Source organism: Delphinus delphis, chromosome 13 (assembly GCF_949987515.2).
Source record: "Delphinus delphis chromosome 13, mDelDel1.2, whole genome shotgun sequence".
NCBI lineage: Eukaryota > Metazoa > Chordata > Mammalia > Artiodactyla > Delphinidae > Delphinus > Delphinus delphis.
The window spans coordinates 65712044-65729718 of record NC_082695.1 but is presented as its reverse complement, the minus strand read 5'-3'; the positions used below and the strand labels follow the sequence as shown (position 1 = coordinate 65729718).

General features: G+C 47.0%; 1 protein-coding gene across 2 annotated transcripts in view; it reads left to right on the top strand.

Annotated features, from left to right (window-relative positions):
- The window catches only part of MYO5B (myosin VB), a 382270-nt gene that overhangs the window by 209640 nt on the left and 154955 nt on the right, over positions 1 to 17675 (top strand). For both annotated transcript variants that reach the window (XM_060029032.1, XM_060029033.1), the window contains exons 5-6: positions 7711 to 7867; positions 15986 to 16129. In XM_060029032.1, coding sequence (XP_059885015.1) covers positions 7711 to 7867; positions 15986 to 16129 — 301 coding nt within the window. The remainder of the gene's footprint in view (positions 1 to 7710; positions 7868 to 15985; positions 16130 to 17675) is intronic.

Here is a 17675-nt window from a genome sequence, read left to right as displayed (position 1 = left end):
GAGACAGTAGATTGATTATCCCATTAGTGAATAGAATATATTCTACTGACGCACCTAAATTTTCAGATGATTTGTTACTGGAGGAAGAAACGATGGAGGGACTTAATGATGTGTTCAGAGACAGGGCATCCTTCCTACTGCGTCTGAGCCAGGCTTTCCCTCCCTCCTGTTTCGCACCTCCACTGTGTGTCCGGGTTTTGTTCCCACCTCTTCACCTCTCTCAGGGAGTGCCCAATCCAGGGAAAGAGAGTCGCACCTGCCTGAGGATTGAGGCCCCTGCTGTCAGCCCCCTTCCCATGAGCGAGCTGGGGAAACTGAACTCAGGGCAGGAACCACCAAGTTTGGTTTGCAGGCGGTAAGTTGCACATCTCTAGGGGGCACCAGACCCTGGCCTCAGCCTGTATAGACCACCATACATGACAGCCCTTACTAGGGCTCTTTTCTTGACACAATCCAGGTGCTGGCCTGCCCATCCAAGCCCTGCATCTGAGATTGGCCATCATGGAACTTACCATCTAGTGGGGAAGGCAACGGTAGAAGGACTACTAAGTAGATCAGTACAGTATTAGTAAATTGTATGCTGAATGCTCTGAAAGTAGGGTGGTCAGGGGAGGGCTTCTGAAGAAGTGATGTTTCAGCTGAGGAGGTGATGCTACGCCAGCCAGCACTGAGGACACAGAACACCTGCTTTATGTCTAATGTCCTAACCGAGGCTAGATTTGTTAGGGGGCTTCACTAATGGATGCTTGATTACACATGAAGGGGCTGTAGTGGCGATACAGAGATGTCACAGCATAACCCAGTGGGAAATTGTACAGGGGTGAGGAAGCCTGTGTTCAAATGTGCACTTGGTGTCTTACTAGCTGAGAACTCTGGGAAGATCACTCGGCCTTTCCAAACTTCAGTTTTATCCTCTTTAAAATGAGAAGTTCTGGCACCAATAGTCTCGTGAGTCCTAAGCGAGAGATAACATGGCCAAGAGTTTTGTACACCATTCAAGCATGATGTGAGTAGGTGGTGGTCATGAATTACCATGAAAAGTAGTAAGGCGTGAGCCGCCATCAGAGTATGATTGAGTACCAGGCATTAAGAGTTGTGAGGTCAAAGAAGGGAAAATAAGTTTGAACTGGAATAGCTTCAGACAGCTGTGAAGTAGGAAGGAATAAAGAAACAAGCCCTGTGTGGCTTGAGCGTCATGAACAAAGAGAAGAGTGGCGCGTGATAAAGCTGGAAAGAGAGGTGCTGCTTCACGGGGGGTATTGAACATGATCCCAGAGCTGGGAGCTTGGAGGCAGAGGGGTGCCATTGGACGGCTTAAAGCAGGGGGAGAGGTTTGATCCAATATTCACGACAAAAGGTCATATGAAAAGGTTGCCTTACAGGGCTTCCCTGGTGGCGTAGTGGTTCAGGGTCCTCCTGCCGATGCAGGGGACACGGGTTCGTGCCCCAGTCCGGGAAGATCCCACATGCCGCGGAGCGGCTGGGCCCGTGAGCCATGGCCGCTGAGCCTGCGCGTCCGGAGCCTGTGCTCTGCAGCAGGAGAGGCCACAACAGTGAGAGGCCCGCGTACCGCAAAAAAAAAAAAAAAAGGTTGCCTTACAGCAGGATGACAGTGAGGATTAGAAAGCTGCTATTGCAATGCTTGTCAGAGATGATGGCTGGCACAAGGAGGTCCAGAGACGAGAGCGGTCTGTACTGCGAGGTGAATTCAATAGGGCATGCTGTCTGGAGGGAAAGGGAGGAATCCACAGTGACTCCAGGTTTCTGGCTGAAGTGGGTGAGTGGAGGCTGGTGCCACTTACACAGAGAAGGCCTGGATCGGGGCACGGGAAGTGACGGTGAGGCTTCGGCCCCAGGAGCCCTGCAGGTTCAAGGTTGAAGCAAGTGCCCGCCCTCCGGGAGCTCTCAGTTCAGTGACTGATGTGTGGACGCACTGTGGCAGTTAGAACAGGGGGTTCCAGGTGGGAGGATGGTGGTGCCGCACCCGTCCGCAGGTGGAGGGCCTGGCCTCTTTGTCACAGCCAGGGCTTCTCTCAGTCAGAATCGGCTGAAGCAGTGCTTTCCTGATGGTTCTGTGTGCACATTGCTGATGGGGAGGCCACGGGTGATGCAGGAAACCTGAACAAGGCAACCCTTCAGCGGGGTGTCCCCGCAGTTCCCGCAGTGTCTCCCTGGCTGATCAGTCCTCTGCAGTGTGGACCTCAGGTGCCTGGACAGCCTCCTTTTCCACTCTCCAAAAATGGGGACGGGGAGAGAGGTTGGCCTTGCTCAGGGAGCTTCAAGTGCTGCAGTGATTTGGTGGGAAACTTTTACCAGAAGAGCAGGTGGCTTAGCAGCGATTAAATCCTGCCTCTCAGATGTCAAAGACAGGGATTCCAGTGTGAACCAGGGAAAGTCTGTGGTGCACGTGTTGGAAGCTGGAGAGTGGCTGGTACCTGACCGGGAATCCTGTGCTCTTGCCTGACGCAGAGGCCTTCAAGGGGCTTTTCCTGCTTAGGGTGGTGCTGCCTTCCTGAAGACAGCCTGGGCCTGAGTAACGGCTGGTATTTCACGGCATGAAATGCCATGGCCATGGGTTAATTTTTCTAAATACAGGCAGACCTTGTTTTATTGCCCTTTGCTGTATTGTGCTTCACAGATAATGCCTTTTTTCTTTTTTTTACAAACTGAAGGTTCATGGCAACCCTGTGTCAAGCAAGTCTATCGGCACCATTTTTACTCACTTCAAGTCTCTGTGTCACATTTTGGTAATTCTTGAAGTATTTCAAACTTTTCCACAATTATTCTATTTGTTACCGTGATCTGCGATCAATGATCTTTGATGTGACCATTGTAATTATTTTGGGGTGCTACGAACCACACCCACGTAAGAGGGTGAAGTTAATTGATAAATGTTTTGTGTGTTTTGCCTGTTCCTCCAACCGGCCCTTGCCGCATCTCTCCCCCTCTCCTCGGGCCTCCCTATTTCCCGAGACACAATATTGAACTTAGGCCAATTAATAACCCTACAGTGGCTCTAAGTGTTCAAGTGAAAGGAGGAGTCAGTCGCTGCAGCAAACTGCACTGTGGTCTTGTTTTAAGAAACGGTCCCAGCCGTCCCAGGCTTCAGCACCACCACTCTGCTCAGTCAGCAGCAGGACGCCCCCCCCCCCGAGCAAAAAGATTACAGCTGGCCGAAGGCTCAGATGGTGGTTAGCACTTTTTTTTTTTTTGCAATAAAGTGTTTTTAAATGAAGGTATGTACATTGTTTTTTTATAGACATAGTGCTATTGTGCACTTAATAGACTACAGTATAGTGTGAACATAACTTACATGTACTGGGAAACCAAAAACTTCATGTGATGCTTTATTGGGATATTCTCTTTATTGGGATATTTGCCTTATTGTGGTGGTCTGGAAACGAACCTGCAATATCTCCAAGGAATGCCTGTAAAGGGAACCTCACTGGGCTCAGGAGAAAAGGACTGACTGAAAACTAAGTCATGTCTGTAACTCGGCCGAATGGATGGAGCCATACCTTGGCTGTGTTTCTGAAGGACACTGGGTAGAATTCCACACTCATAAATGTCTCCCCCACGACCAGCCCTAAGTAATGGAAGTTTGAAACGGAGAGCTTTTCCCCACCCACACTTCTGTTACAATTTTGATCACAGAATCATCGAATGTCAGAGACAGATTAAATCACTGGGGGAGTCCATGTCACAACCTTGTACTTTACAAGATGCAAAGACAGAGGCCCAGAGAAAAGAAGTCACCCAAGGTCACACAGCAAGTAAAGTGACCACACAGGGCCTGACATCAATATGGGATGAGAGGTGACAATGCCTCACAAGTGGCACAAAGCAGATGACGTGAGACTTCAGAAGGCAGAGAAATCATGGCCTGCCGGGCTGCCTGAGACAGGTTGGACTTCAGCAGAAGGGTGTATGTTGAAGGCGATTTCAGGTGGGGGAAAACCATAAATGGCAGCGCCGGGAAAGTGTGCAGTTTCAGAGACTGGCGCGTAGCTCATTTTGTCTGGACTATAATACCCTCATCTTATGCAAAGCGTAGAGATCGTTTCATATAATCTTGCAGCAAATCTGTAAGATGGGGGTATCCTCTGTCATGTGGTTAAGGCTTACAAAGAGCCTGCCGATGGCTGAACCAGGACTCAGACAAGAGCCTCAGACCAAAAGCCTGGTGTTCTGTTCTTAGCACCATAATATGCCGACGCTCGTCAAGGGTTTTAGCGTTGGGATGTGCATTGCTGAGGAGTTCAACTAAGGAGTTTGGACTTGATTCAGTAAGCAATGAGTAGTTAACTTTTTTTGAGCGGGGAGAGCATGATTAGAGCTGTGCTTCAGACATTTAATCTGGCAGGAATGTTAGGATGAATTAGAGACCTAGGACCCTAAGTCAAGGTGACCACCTAGAAGAGCATGAGCATGGTTGGGGATCAAAGTCATAAGAGACTGGACTGAGATAATCTGAGGGTCAGGAAGTCAACTACCTTGCTTGAAGTCAGACAGCTAACCAGTGCACGTGAGGTTCAAAATCAAGTTTGTTTTTACTGCCTGTATTCTGGTCTCGTGTTCTCTAGTTGAGTTGGAAGCAAAGCTAATGTGGGTAGAACAGACTGAGGATGCTGTTGCACCTCATCCCGTTACAAATAGTGTACAGATATGTAATGTGCACCCAGCCACGTAGTAGACTAAGAATGGGAGGAGGTAGGGTGTGCAGAAGTGCAGTAGAACTAAATAAAAATCATCCATTTTTAAAAATATTTTAAGTTGGTCTCAGTAAGGGAAGTTGTTGAACGGTCCTTGTTGGTCTAAGAAGAGTTGAATTTCCCTAACTTTAGTCTTATCGGCATCAGTTTGACTATCCACCAAATTAGCTGGGCGTTAGCACTAATGGTCGTTGCCCAGACTCCCTCATGCCCAAGAGCCTCAAGTGTAAAGATTTGAAACACTTGGGGATGTTTATAAGCTCTGATAATAGTTTGGCCACATATATGCGTTTTCATCAAAACACCAAAGTTAGCTTCCATGTCCTGCCAGTTTTTTGTTTCCCTGCCTTTGATTCCCTCTTTTTGTGAGGTCCTGACACTTTGTTGTCACGCGAAGTAGCCCTGCCTTTTCGCCTTTCTGGCCACTTACACTTGGAATAGCCTGCTTGGCCCTCAAAGTTTTCTGCCTCTTGTGTGGGTCATTCTCTTTCCTGAGCAGTATGTGACTTTTCAGTCATTTCCCAGTGATGCGCAGGGCAATGCCCATCTTGACACAGCAAGTGAAAAGTGACAGGTGTCACTGGTCTCTGCCACCTTTTTTTTTTTTTTTTTTTGCGGTACGCGGACCTCTCACTGTTGTGGCCTCTCCCGTTGCGGAGCGCAGGCTCAACGGCCATGGCTCACGGGCCCAGCCACTCCGCGGCATGTGGGGTCTTCCCGGACCGGGGCACGAACCCACGTCCCCTGCATTGGCAGGCGGACTCTCAACCACTGCGCCACCAGGGAAGCCTGCCACCTTTTTTGTGCCAGATGTAGTATGTTGTCTGGGTCTCTGCAGTTCAGTTCCCTCTGTGTGCTGTGTTGCCGCAGGGAGCCTGGCAGCTCTCACGACCCCCAGCCCCCCACCAATCTGATTAATTCTCTCCTGGCATCCACATATTGCTCCCGGGGATCCTTATTAAGTTATTTGGACAGTATATACCTCCCCATTCGATGTGGTTCTCTGTGGAGGACTAAGTCTTAGCCACAACCTGTGCTCATCCTTTTTAGGTTAAACATACAGACTTTGAGCAAAACTCCAAACGTTTGGGTATGGCTCCTGCAATTTAGTTCTCCTTGTTGCAGATTCAGGTAGTTTTAAAGGTGGCATCAAACTTGGTTCTCTTTCATAGGTCTAAAGCCCAGCTTGTTAGACGCCTAGTCCCTTGGGATGGTTGTGCTTCTGAGCAGTTCTCTAAGGAGTTGATTTTGATGGTGTTGAGAAGAGGAGGGGTGACACCTGTCTTGGTCCCCAGGGTCCAGTGGATGTCATATAAAGTTTAAACAACAGATGAGAATGGGAACTGTAAGCACCCACAGGCTTCCTTAGAGGCCCCCTTTCAGTATGAAGTTTTCACAGAACCAAGGAGAGGAAGAGCACTCTCATGACAGTGGTATCCTGGAACTACAAGGGCTCTCCGGAAGCCACTTATTGTTCCATCCTCCAAATACTAGGTGAGATTCTAGGTAGCTTTTCAGGTAATTGGTTGTATAGCCAGTTTGAAAGATGAGGTTTTTTCAGCTTCATCTTCTCAATAGCATCTACTCGCCATCTGTATTCACTCAAGTCCCTCCCCACTTAGTGATGGTGTGTGAGCGGAGACTGCTCAGCTCTTCGCTGACCTTGAAGAGCAGCTGAAGGTTAAGGTTTCTTCAGCCCGGCTACCACACCTGACTCTCCCCCAGGGCCCCCCTTTCAAGCCGGTTTTTGTCTGTCTTTCTAGTTCATCTCTAGTTAACATCAGTGTCATCACACCACTTTTTCAGCTTCTCAGCTGTTGGCCCAGAAGCAGGGCCAACATTCGTTCACCTGTGCTGATCAGGTACGATCTACCTGTGCTGATAATTGCCGAGGTGGGGCAGGCCGTTCTTTCTGTAGCCAGCCCTGCCCAGGAAGCCACAGGAGCTGGTGTTAGGAGTACTGGGCTGGTGCCAGGAGACCTGTGTTCTAAACCTGACTTCACACTCCTCAGTTTCTTCACCTGGAAAGGAAGAGGGCTGGTTGATCCCTAAGTTGGCTTCTCCTCCAACATAATATTTTATCTCGGGTGTATTCTCTATGCCAGGCACTGTTAAAGGTATGCAGTTTGAAAGCAAAGTGCCTGCCCTCCTCCTGGCAGTGGATTTGTGGCTGGAGGTAGATGGCTGAGTATGGCTCTTACAAGCAATTCGTTCCCCAGACTCGTGGCGCAGATGTTTGTTCTTACTCCCTGCTTGAACATCCGTGTTCCTTGGAGACCAGATAGGCTGCGTTTTCCATTACTTGTCTGTCTCATATCTGTCTCAAAGGGATACATACAGATACATTTTATCTGATGTAGAGTATCTGCTCTCTGCCTCCCATGTAGTCTGGTTGAACTCCCTCTTATTGCAATCCATAGCTGTTTTATCTAATTTCCGGGAAACTTGAGGCAAGATTAGCCTGGTGGCTAGTAGCATGCCCTTTGTGGTAGATCTACATGAACAAAAATGTTCAGAACTGTGTCTGCTGGCATGCTAGGCTCAAATACAAGAGGAGAAGAACAGAACTTTGCTCTTGAAGAAAGTGGCACAAGATGGGCATGTAACAGAAAGGCGAGATTATGTAACTGAAAGTGTATATTTCTGTAAGTTCTCAGGGGATGTCTTTGGAAGGGAGTGGTCTATGGGGTACTGCCTCCAGAGAGAACTTGGGAGAGTGACCCGCCGGCTACATCCCCATTCCCTCAGGTCATAAAATAGGATTTGTAAGCCCTTCTCAGAGCTTCTTTCTCCCACTTTCAGATCTTGTGCACGCAAGCGTATGAAGGAAGGTGGGCTGTTTTTACGCTGCCCCTCACGTTTACTCCTAAACGAGGGAGGGGTGCTCCTGATTGGGTTCGCGCCCTTGTCAACAGTGTCACTGGAAGGTGACAGTGTCATTGGAAGGCGACCATGCCCTTCCACGGCCAGCGACTGACCAAGGCTTTTTCCTTTGCAGAGATGAGAAGAACCAGTCCATCATAGTCAGCGGGGAGTCTGGAGCCGGCAAGACCGTGTCGGCCAAGTACGCCATGCGCTATTTCGCCACGGTTAGTGGCTCGGCCAGTGACACCAACATCGAAGAGAAGGTCCTGGCGTCCAGTCCCATCATGGAGGTAAAGCCATCCAAATGTCCTTGGCCTTTTTGTCTGGAGCCCCTTCTGCTGGCACTAAGACCGCTTGAGTGTCCAGCCTCGCGTGGCGGATCACAGAGTTCTTGGAAGCCACTCACACAGTCAGCATTCATGCCTCTCCCCAAGAACCCATAGTCCACTGCTGAGGGAAGAATTTCAAAGGTGCCCCTAAAACCACAGATCTGGGAATATTCTGACCTGGTAGCCCAGGTCCCCAGTATTGGATACAGCGGCCTCTTCATGTTTTCCTTGTTCCTTGACTCTGCTGAATACTGTTGTGACAGTCCTCCCCCATCTCCCGCCGTCTCTGCTGTGTTCCTCCCCACTGCTGCCATCCTGTGTCAGCACATCAGTGTCCCACCAAAACCATTTGATGCTCTGAAGGTCCGCTGAGTCAGGAGGGCCGTCTTCATGGCGGTGAGGAGGCCTAGATAAAAGATTCCCCTTTTTCCCAAAAGATACTTGGACGTTTTATCTTTTGCGGGGAGATAGAGTCCAAAGCTATGTGACTCTTTTGGGGGGAGATAGAGTCCAAAGCTATGTGACGACACAGAATCTGTTGAGATCCTCAGAAAATGTTACCTTTGTTGGCCTGGACAGGTCTTGCCTGTCTCTTCACCACCCCGACCTCCCGGCTGGGTGGCCTCAGAGCGGCCGATGCAGGTGCAGGGCCAGAGATATTTCCAATACCTTGGGTCTAGCTATAGTAGACCATGTTAGAGGGTCAGAACTCCATCTCTCTTCTTCTTCCGTTCCTTGTAAACGCTTCATTCTCATGGAGTTGAGCTCAATGGCTGCACAGTCCCTGGGCCAGCTTTGATTTCCTGCTTTTGAAGCTGAGGCTCTTCATTACTGTCTGGGCTGCAGTCTGGTAGGAGTTGGCCCTTCTGCCAGCCCCGAACAGCCCCCTTGTTTTAGGAAGAAGAAATTCAGTTGAGGCCCAAAGCTGCCAGAACAGCATCAGGTTTCTCTGCACAGCCGTGAGCCCCGCCGAGTAAGACACAAAGCACTGGTGTGGTTGGTCCTTCAGATCATTTTGGGGCTGGGGGAACAAGAACCTGCCTGGACCTTCCCAGGTCCCCTCTCTCTCCCTCTTCCTTTACCAAGTGCAGGAGTAAGTTGAGTGTCAGTTCATGGGAGCTCGTTGATTATCCAGGCAAACTCTCCTGCCTACAGAGCTGCATTATCCAGAGAACTTTTACTCTCTGCTGAGTAAACAGACACACTGTGTTCACTAAGAATTAGACAAAAGCAAGTTTTGGTATCTGTTCTTATATGAATTGGGAAGTGGTCAATGCAGTTGAAGGCATTTTTACCAAACAGATAAAAACAAACAAAAAAGCACTTTTATTAGTTTACAGTTGTTCTTAAACTTGACTGTGCATCAGAATCGCCTGGAGACCTTGTTAAAGCAGATAGCTGGGCACCACCCCCAGAGTTTCTGATTCAGAAGGGCCTGAGAATCTGCATTTCTCACAAGTTCCTAGGTGATCCTGATGCTGCGGATCTGGGTCCCACACCTGTTTGAGAACCATTTGTTGAATAAATATTAAAAAAAATAGGAAGGAGTCACTGGAAAATATGGAAGAAAAGGGAATAATCCCCCATGATCCTACAGCCTGCTAATAATTATTCCGTATTTTGGTATATTTCCTTCTAGCTTTTTCACTGAATATTATAGTATATGCCTTGTCCCCATATCATTAAGCTTTTTACAAACTTATTGGCTGCAAACATACATTAATAGATGGTTTTACCATAATTTAACTTCCTTTTGTCAGACATTTAGTTGGTAGCCTCTTTGCTCATAGCATTTATTCTAAGCCCCAAGGTGGTGGCCTGGCCATGGCCTGGATTCAGGAGACGATCATGGACTTGCGTCCACACCCCCCTTGGGCCGTCTACTGCACTTAAATGGAGGCAGCTAAGACAGCATTCTGCGATTAGCATCACGTTTCGTCTTAGGTGGGAGTGAGACCAGGATTTCAGCTTTTCCTTTGCCTCTGAGTTTCAAAATTCAGTTCATCTTTTAGGTAGCAAAATTGCAAAGACACAGAGCGCCTCTTCTTTTGGAGGTAAAGTACGTACTTATTCTAGACAAAACAGGGAAGGGAAGAAACCTGTTTGACTCTGGTGACTGAACACAGTTCTTGTTAGACAAGATGGGAATTTAGTGAAGACAGATCACCACATTAAGCAGGTACAAGACACAGGGGGGAATGATTTTTTTTAATTTTATTGTTTTGTTGTAATAAAACATACGTAATATAAAATTTATCACCTTAACCACTTTAAGTGTGCAGTTGAGTGGTATTAAGTACGTTCACAATGTTGTGCAACCATCACCACCATCCATTTCCAGAATTTTTTTTTAATCATCCAAACAGAAACTCTGTACCCATTCAGCAGTAACGTCCTATTCTCCCCTCTACTCAGCCTCTGGTAACCTCTATCCTAATTTCTGTCCCTGTGAATTTGCCTCTTTGGTGTCTCTCATACAAGTGGAATCATACGACATCAGTCCTCTTGTGTCAGGCTGATTTCGCTTAGCATAATGTTTCCAAGGTTCATCCGTGTTGTAGCACGCATCAGTACTTTGTGTGTTTTTTTAATGGCTGCATAACATTTTGTTGCTTGTACGTACCACGTTTTGTTTATCCATTCCTGCGCTGAGAGTTGGGTTGTGTCCACCTTTTGGCCAGTGTGAATAATGCTGCTGTGAATGTTGGCGGGCACCTGTTTGGGTCACTGCTTTGGGAATGTTTTTTAAATGACCGTGATCTGAAATGATCTAATGTTTTCAGTATCTGTTATAGCTTGAGTAGGCTGGTGGACTGCTGGGGAGGCATGGAAGAAATGTGAGAGCAACAGGCACACCCCTAGAGAAGGAGGAGTGTGTACATGAACCAGCCTGTTCTTGCATGATGTCATGTAAACACATGTTGCAGTGGTTTGAGCTTAAAACATTAAATTTCTAAAGTTGTGCAAATTGGTACTTTGGAAATTATGTGGGTAAGTCCAGAGGGCTCATTCTGTCAAATACAGAGTTTTGTTATCATAGAGACTATCCCTTGAGCTGTTATTGAGTGTTACATTTGAGAGAAATGTTGGACGTGAACATGGGAAGGAAGAATTATTGCCAGGAAGAATTCTAGGTGGAATTAGAGTGTTGCCAAGCAGAGAAAGAGCAGCTTCTGCTCTGCCAAAACCCAACTTTTCACAAGTTCAGAGTCTTACTTGGGCCCTTGTGTCAGGAAGCCCACTCAGCTTTGTGGCTCCTCAGAGGGTTACAACCAGTGCAAGTCATGTTTTAATCAGGGCACAGCTGATTACTGATGACTCCAGTCCTGTCCCGGGGAAGGTTGGCACCTCCCAGCGAAGCAATCAGTTATGGTCATGTCATCACCTCATTATTTCCCCAGGCCAGCAGCTGCAGATGCCTCCTAGGGAGTCGGAGAGTTGAGGGCCGTCTGAGGAGGCGGAATTCCCAGTGGGCTGCGCTAAGTGGCAGTTGTGTGAATTGAAGGTGACTTGAGGGTGGATTGGGGTTGGCTGGGGTGGATTGGGATGATTTATTGTCAGCGCCAGAGCTCTCTGGCCCCATTCTGTTCAAGAGCTTGTCAGCATCCTGGGAGTGATTTGTTCACAAGTCTGCACTGATTAAAAAGGTATTGCTAGTCAAGAGACTGATAGAGCAGGGACAGAACCCAGGCCCAGCCCAGAGGGGTCACATGGCTTCTTGGGCTGACTGGAGTGTGCAGGCATACAACTCTAGGAGCCCCAGAGACTCCCCTCAACCTGGGAGAAAGAAAGGGGGCTAGGGGTACAGTGAGCAAAATTGACAGAAACTAAGACCAGTTACTATGTAATTTTCGGGGTTTGACTTTTTTTTTTAAGCTGAAGAAGCAAGTAGGCCTACAACTATTAACCTATTCATACAAGAATCTGCCCCCAACATACCTTACCTTCTCCTCTTGTTTTCTCTCATGTTTCAACACACTCTAGCCATTCCTCACTTGTTGGGGCTCTCACATACCCCTGTCCCTTTGCCTACACTATATTTATAAATAAAATTCCTTTTCCTTCCCCACTGGTAAAATTCTGCTCACCCTTTAAGATCCACTTCATCTTACACTTCTTAAAGCGTTTCCTGTTCCGCCAGCATTGGCGAATTTCTCCCTTCTCTGTTTCCACACTGGTTGATATGCATCTCGGTACTGTATAATCCCAATCATATTGAAATGATTTGTTCTAGTCCATTTTTACTTTACTACCTATTTGTACATGTATAAACCAGAAAAAAGGTAGTTCTTTTATATCACATACAAATGGTATCATATTCTGTTAACCACTTTGCAACTTGCTTTTCACTGATTGTTTTTTTATTTATCCATGCATCATGCTCTAGTTTAGTTTAACAGCTTTTTAGCATCCCATTTATGAATATTCCACATTTTATTTATCTCTTCCTCCTACTAGTAGACATTTAGATTGTATTTTTTATTATTAAATACAGCCTGCATTAAACATTCTTTTGCACACCTACTTGTACACTTGTGTGAGTTTCTCTAGGTAATACCTAGAAGTACAGTTGCTGGATTGTTAGGTCCATATATGTTCAATTTTACTAGATATGCCAAATTCTTCTTAAGGATGGCTGTTGCAGTTTACATTTACATCACAGCAGTGTATGAGAGTTCCTTTTTCCTCACATCCTCATCATTATTTCATAGTATCAAAGTTATTGCCACTCTGGACTGTCATTTTTGTCTACATTTCTCTGATTTCCACTGAGGTTGGGTATCTTATATTTATTGGTCATGTGAGTTTCTTCCATGCATTCCCTGCATACATCATTTGTTCATTTTCCAAATTTTAACTATTTGTATCATAACTGTGTCTTTTGTTGGACTGTGGACTCAGAGTCAAAGCCTTGGTTTTTATCATCTATAACAACTGGATTTGTTTTCCTCATGCGTCAAAATGTTTTCTAAGTCAATAAGCAACAACAACAAAAAACCTAGCAAGGGATTAAAAGATAAAGAACAATGTGCAGGTCCTTCACACACGTGTAGAAGTTGGAAGTTCTTCATGCCCAGAGTGGAGTTTATGGGTTTGGTAGTAATATACAAGCAACCCCTTCCCTTTGTGGGTACCGTTATATACTTTCAAAGTACTTGTAGATCTGTTATATCACTTCTTAAAGCAGCCCAGTGAGGTAAAGAGGGTAGACCTTTTGGCAGTGATCTTGACAAGCTTCCCCTAAGCTACCACAAGGAGTGATCTCAGATATGGTAACGGTTCTTGTTGCCATTTTAGAAATGACAGAATTTGAACTTTTGGAATCGAGATTTTTTGGTTTGAAACTAGATAATCCTTTAGAATTTTACACAAACTGGCCTTTGCTGGTTGCACCGTCCTGATGTTGTTAACGTGTTCCTTTGGCCTCTGTACATCCTTTGAAAGGGTAGTAAAATTCAGAGGCTTGATTAGATTTAGGTTTGTTTGTTTGCTTGTTTGTTCTTAAAATCCAAGAACCCTTTATTGGTGGTGGTATGTATTCCCGTCAAGACGCACAGAATATTTAGGTGTCTTTTGGTGACGTCAGCAGCCGTTGCTTATGCCTAGATCTATTAATTCATCAGGAGTTACAAAATGGTGACGTTCTCATTCTATTTTTCCTCTTGCATTTTTCAGCTGGAATAAGTTTAGGAAGAGAAACTTCTCCTGGCCAGCTAGTTACGCTGATAGAGTTTACACAGGGAGGTTCGGATGGATGTCTGATTCCTTATCTACTGGTTGTCAGAGTAATGAGTTGGTTCCCTGCCATCCTCTGAAAGGCTTTTCTCCCCTTTCTTATGAAAAGGTAAAAGCGAGGATTCATGTCTTTGTCTTTATCCTTTGATTTGACCTGGCTCTTTGAGATGTAAGAAGTTACCCACATGGGCGGCAGCTCCTGTCTGGTGGTGAGTAGTTTGGAGAGCTGGAAAAGGACTGCGAAACCAAGGGGAATGAACACAGACTCCGGACTCAGTTGTATCTGAATTTATATCTTGGTGTTGGCGCTTCCCAGCCGAGTGACCCTGGGCACACTGCTTACCCTTTCTGAGCCTAAGTTTCCCCGTAGGTATGAGGAAACTTGATAATGCCTCTCCCCTGGGATTCTTGTCTGGATTCGGGGAAACTAACGGGATCCCAGCCCTGGACCTAGCTTGTGATGGAGGCCTGGGAAACCATCATTTTTACCTGCATTTTAGGGAATACAGCACTCCTTGCCACTTTTCAAACAGAATAGGCTCCCTGAAGTCTGACAGTGGCTTGTCACATGGTGCCTTGAAGGATCAGGGCCCCCTTGGAAGTGGGTGCGGTGAAGCCTCTGCTGAGACGTTGAGGTTGGTGGATGCAGAGGGGCGTGAGTGATGACATAAACTCCTCGGATTAGTCATCTCTTGACGGTCGTTTCAGCTTGGCCAGGCTCCAGCCTCGCCCTGACCTTAGGGGCATGTTCCATGCTCCATGGTTCCCTTCAGAGCAACGCAGTGTACTGGGGTTACGCTTTCCCCACTTTCCTGCAGAGGTACACGCTGTATATGTGAGGTGTAGGTTGCTGTATACACTTTAAACCCTAAAAGAAAAAATATGTATTCATGACCCTAACATGAGACTTTAGGGACCTAAAGAGGCAAGTGACCTTCGAGGACAAGGACTTAAAATTCTTATTTCACAGGAAAGAAAACCAAAACCCAAGTTCATCTATGCTTCCATTCACTCAGATGTTTTGAATACCTGCTGTGTGCTAGGCACTGGGGTGAGTGCGGGAGGCCCCATGGGGAAGCACACGTGCGGACCCCGCTCTCACGGAGCCAGGGTGGTGTCTCGTGGAGATGGGGGTTAGGGAAACAAGGGGACGTGCAGAGTGAGGCCTGGGAGAGCACGTGGCGAGGGAGGTCCCCTCGCTTATGAGGCCAGGGTAGGCCTTCCTGAAGAAGCCACATTTGAGCTGAGACCAGAAAGAAGAGGTGGAGGGAGCATGGGCAGAGAGTGTTCCCAGCAGAGGGAACCATGTCTGTGAAACTTGGGGGGTGGGGGAGGAGGCAGAGAGAACACAGGTCTTTTGAGAAAGAAAAGCAAGTTCAGGATCATAAGAGGCTGGAGACAGAGGGCAAGAGTGATGAGAAGCCAGGCTGGGCTGGGTCCCTCAGGGCCTCCGAAATCGTGATCTGCTTTTAGCCTCTTTGTGCCTCAAATTTCCTGGACAGCTGAAAAGTTACAGTGGATATTTTTCAAGTGTTGTAACCACCTAAAAAGTAAACCTGTGAAAGGGGTTTCAGTATTAGTATGTTCATTACCAACCCATCAGCAATGTGATGTTTTATAGAAAGTGAATAATCACACAGTGAGACCAGTCATTTAGCCACTTGTCTTTTAAATTATTGTCTCGTGTTTTGAACTGTGTCCCTGCTGCCTTGTAAGAAATAGTACCAAGAGTTTGATGGCTTCCTGATATGTCCTAGTGATGATGTGTGTGTTGGGGGGAGGGGGGCATTTGACATTTGGTCTCTTTCTAGGAAGTACCATTTAACAGTTGGGAATGACATTTGACATTTGATCAGTGGAGACCTGATCAAAGTGGATTAAGCCCCAGAAGATTCATTTTTCTCACAGAAAGTCTAGAGCTCTTGGGTGCTGGCATTGATTTAGTGGCTCGAGGATGTCAGAGCAGTGGTTTCTGTGATTCTCTAGCCCGTCCCTCATGGTCCCAAGGTGACTGCTGCAGCTGTAGTCATCACATGCACATTCCAGGTAGGAATAGGAAGAAGAGAGGAAGGTCAGTGGGGTGCACCTTCCAGCTGTTTAGTCCCCTTTAGAGGGACCCTCAGTCAACTCATCACTCTCATTGGCCATCGTTAGGAGTAAGGGAAGCAGGAAAATGAAGTTGTTTTGTTTTCTTTTAGCTCGACCCATTGTCATCCTAATAGTAGAGAGGTTCTAGAAGGAAGGAAGAGGGAGGGAATAGAGGTGCCGCCATGAGCATACAGTCCTGAAATTTAAGAAAACCCGCCATGTTGTGCACACTTTCTGTTTGTTTTTTCTGCACAGGCCATTGGGAATGCTAAAACCACTCGCAATGACAACAGTAGCCGTTTCGGAAAGTACATTCAGATTGGCTTTGACAAGAGGTACCGCATCATTGGGGCCAACATGAGGACCTACCTTTTGGAGAAGTCCAGAGTGGTCTTTCAGGTGAGCCCTGTGACTGGACCTTCTTGTATTTTTTCCCATGGATTTTTACTCGCTCCATGTTCTGCTCCCTATACCCAAAGAACATCTCATTGCTTGAACCTGGATTTGGATAGACTTGTTCTTTTGGTTTTCTTTTTTTTTCCATTAAGAAGTATTCATTTATAGGCATCAGACCTGAAAAATTTTTACTCAGTATTGATATGTTTCAGTGAGCATTGTTTTTATTTTTTTATTTTTTTTATTTTTAAATAAATAAATACCATGCATATACCATGCAAGCACAATATTTATCTATCTATTTATTAATTTATTTATTGGCTGCGCTGGGTCTTTGTCGCGGCACGTAGGCTTCTCTAGTTGTGGCCTGCGGGTTCAGTAGTTGAGGTGTGTGGGCTTAGTTGCCCCGAGGCATGTGGGATCTTAGTTCACTCCCTGACTAGGGAGTGAACCCACGTCCCCTGCATTAAAAGGTGGATTCTTAACCACTGGATCACCAGGGAAGTCCCAGGGCATTGATTTTAGATTCAGTCAACAAACATATATTGTTTGTTATGTGCTAGCCCTGTGCTAGTCACCAGAGATACAGTGAAGAATAAGACTGTTGTGTTCTTTGTGGACTTCGGAGTCTTGTGATCAGGGGAATGTCATGTAGGGTCTGTGGATTTCAACTTTCACCAGGAATCTTATTTGGTAAGTTATATTAAAAAAACAAAAAACCTACTTGACCACCTACTTCATTTCCTTTTCAAATAAATGGAGTTCTCGCTTCTCATGTGACTCAGTTCTTCTTCGCTCGCCTTTTGTTCCCTCCTTCCCAACTACTCTTTGGCCTCTTGGTGACCCTCTTCCTCCTCCACCCTGGCCTTCGGTGGTGGTCGTTGCAGTTCACAACCCCCAGAGCGGTTCTCTCCACCTCCCAGGTTCGGTTGGACTACCCCACATCCTTCATTTCACTGCATCAGAGCAAGCAGCCTGCTGTGCTGGCCACGGCTCTGGCCAGACTCCCTGTGGGCTTTCCTCTTCCTTGCTGCCCTTGCTCAGGCCTCCTGAAGCCCCCGTCCCACCCACCGCCACCACGACCACTCCGCCAGTTTAAGGCAGGTCTGGCCTCATTGTCCCCTGGAAGTCCTGTCTCAGTCGTGGACCTTTCCTGACCACCCCAGCCTGACATGATGGGCAAGGGCATAGCTTTTACTTAGTTCCAAGCCTCCCAGAGGAGAAAGGGAGCTGCAGCAGGGAAGTGACGGTCAGCCCACCATGAGCCAGGCAGCTCGGTTATCTGAACAAGAGCTGATCCGCCGAGACGTCACTTGTGGGGTAGCGGTGATGCCCTATAGAGGAGGAAAAAGAAACCCCTATGTTCTGCATAAATCAAGAGGTAAAAGTCCTCTGGTTGGCAGAAGGCCCCATAACGGTGAATGAAAAACCTGGAGGTGGGAATTGAAGGCGGCAGAGGCGTGAAGGAAAAGCCTTGACCTCTGTCACCCTGGACTTAGAATGGGCGAGGGGACAATCTTTGGGGTCCCTGCCCCTAACACTGCTTAAC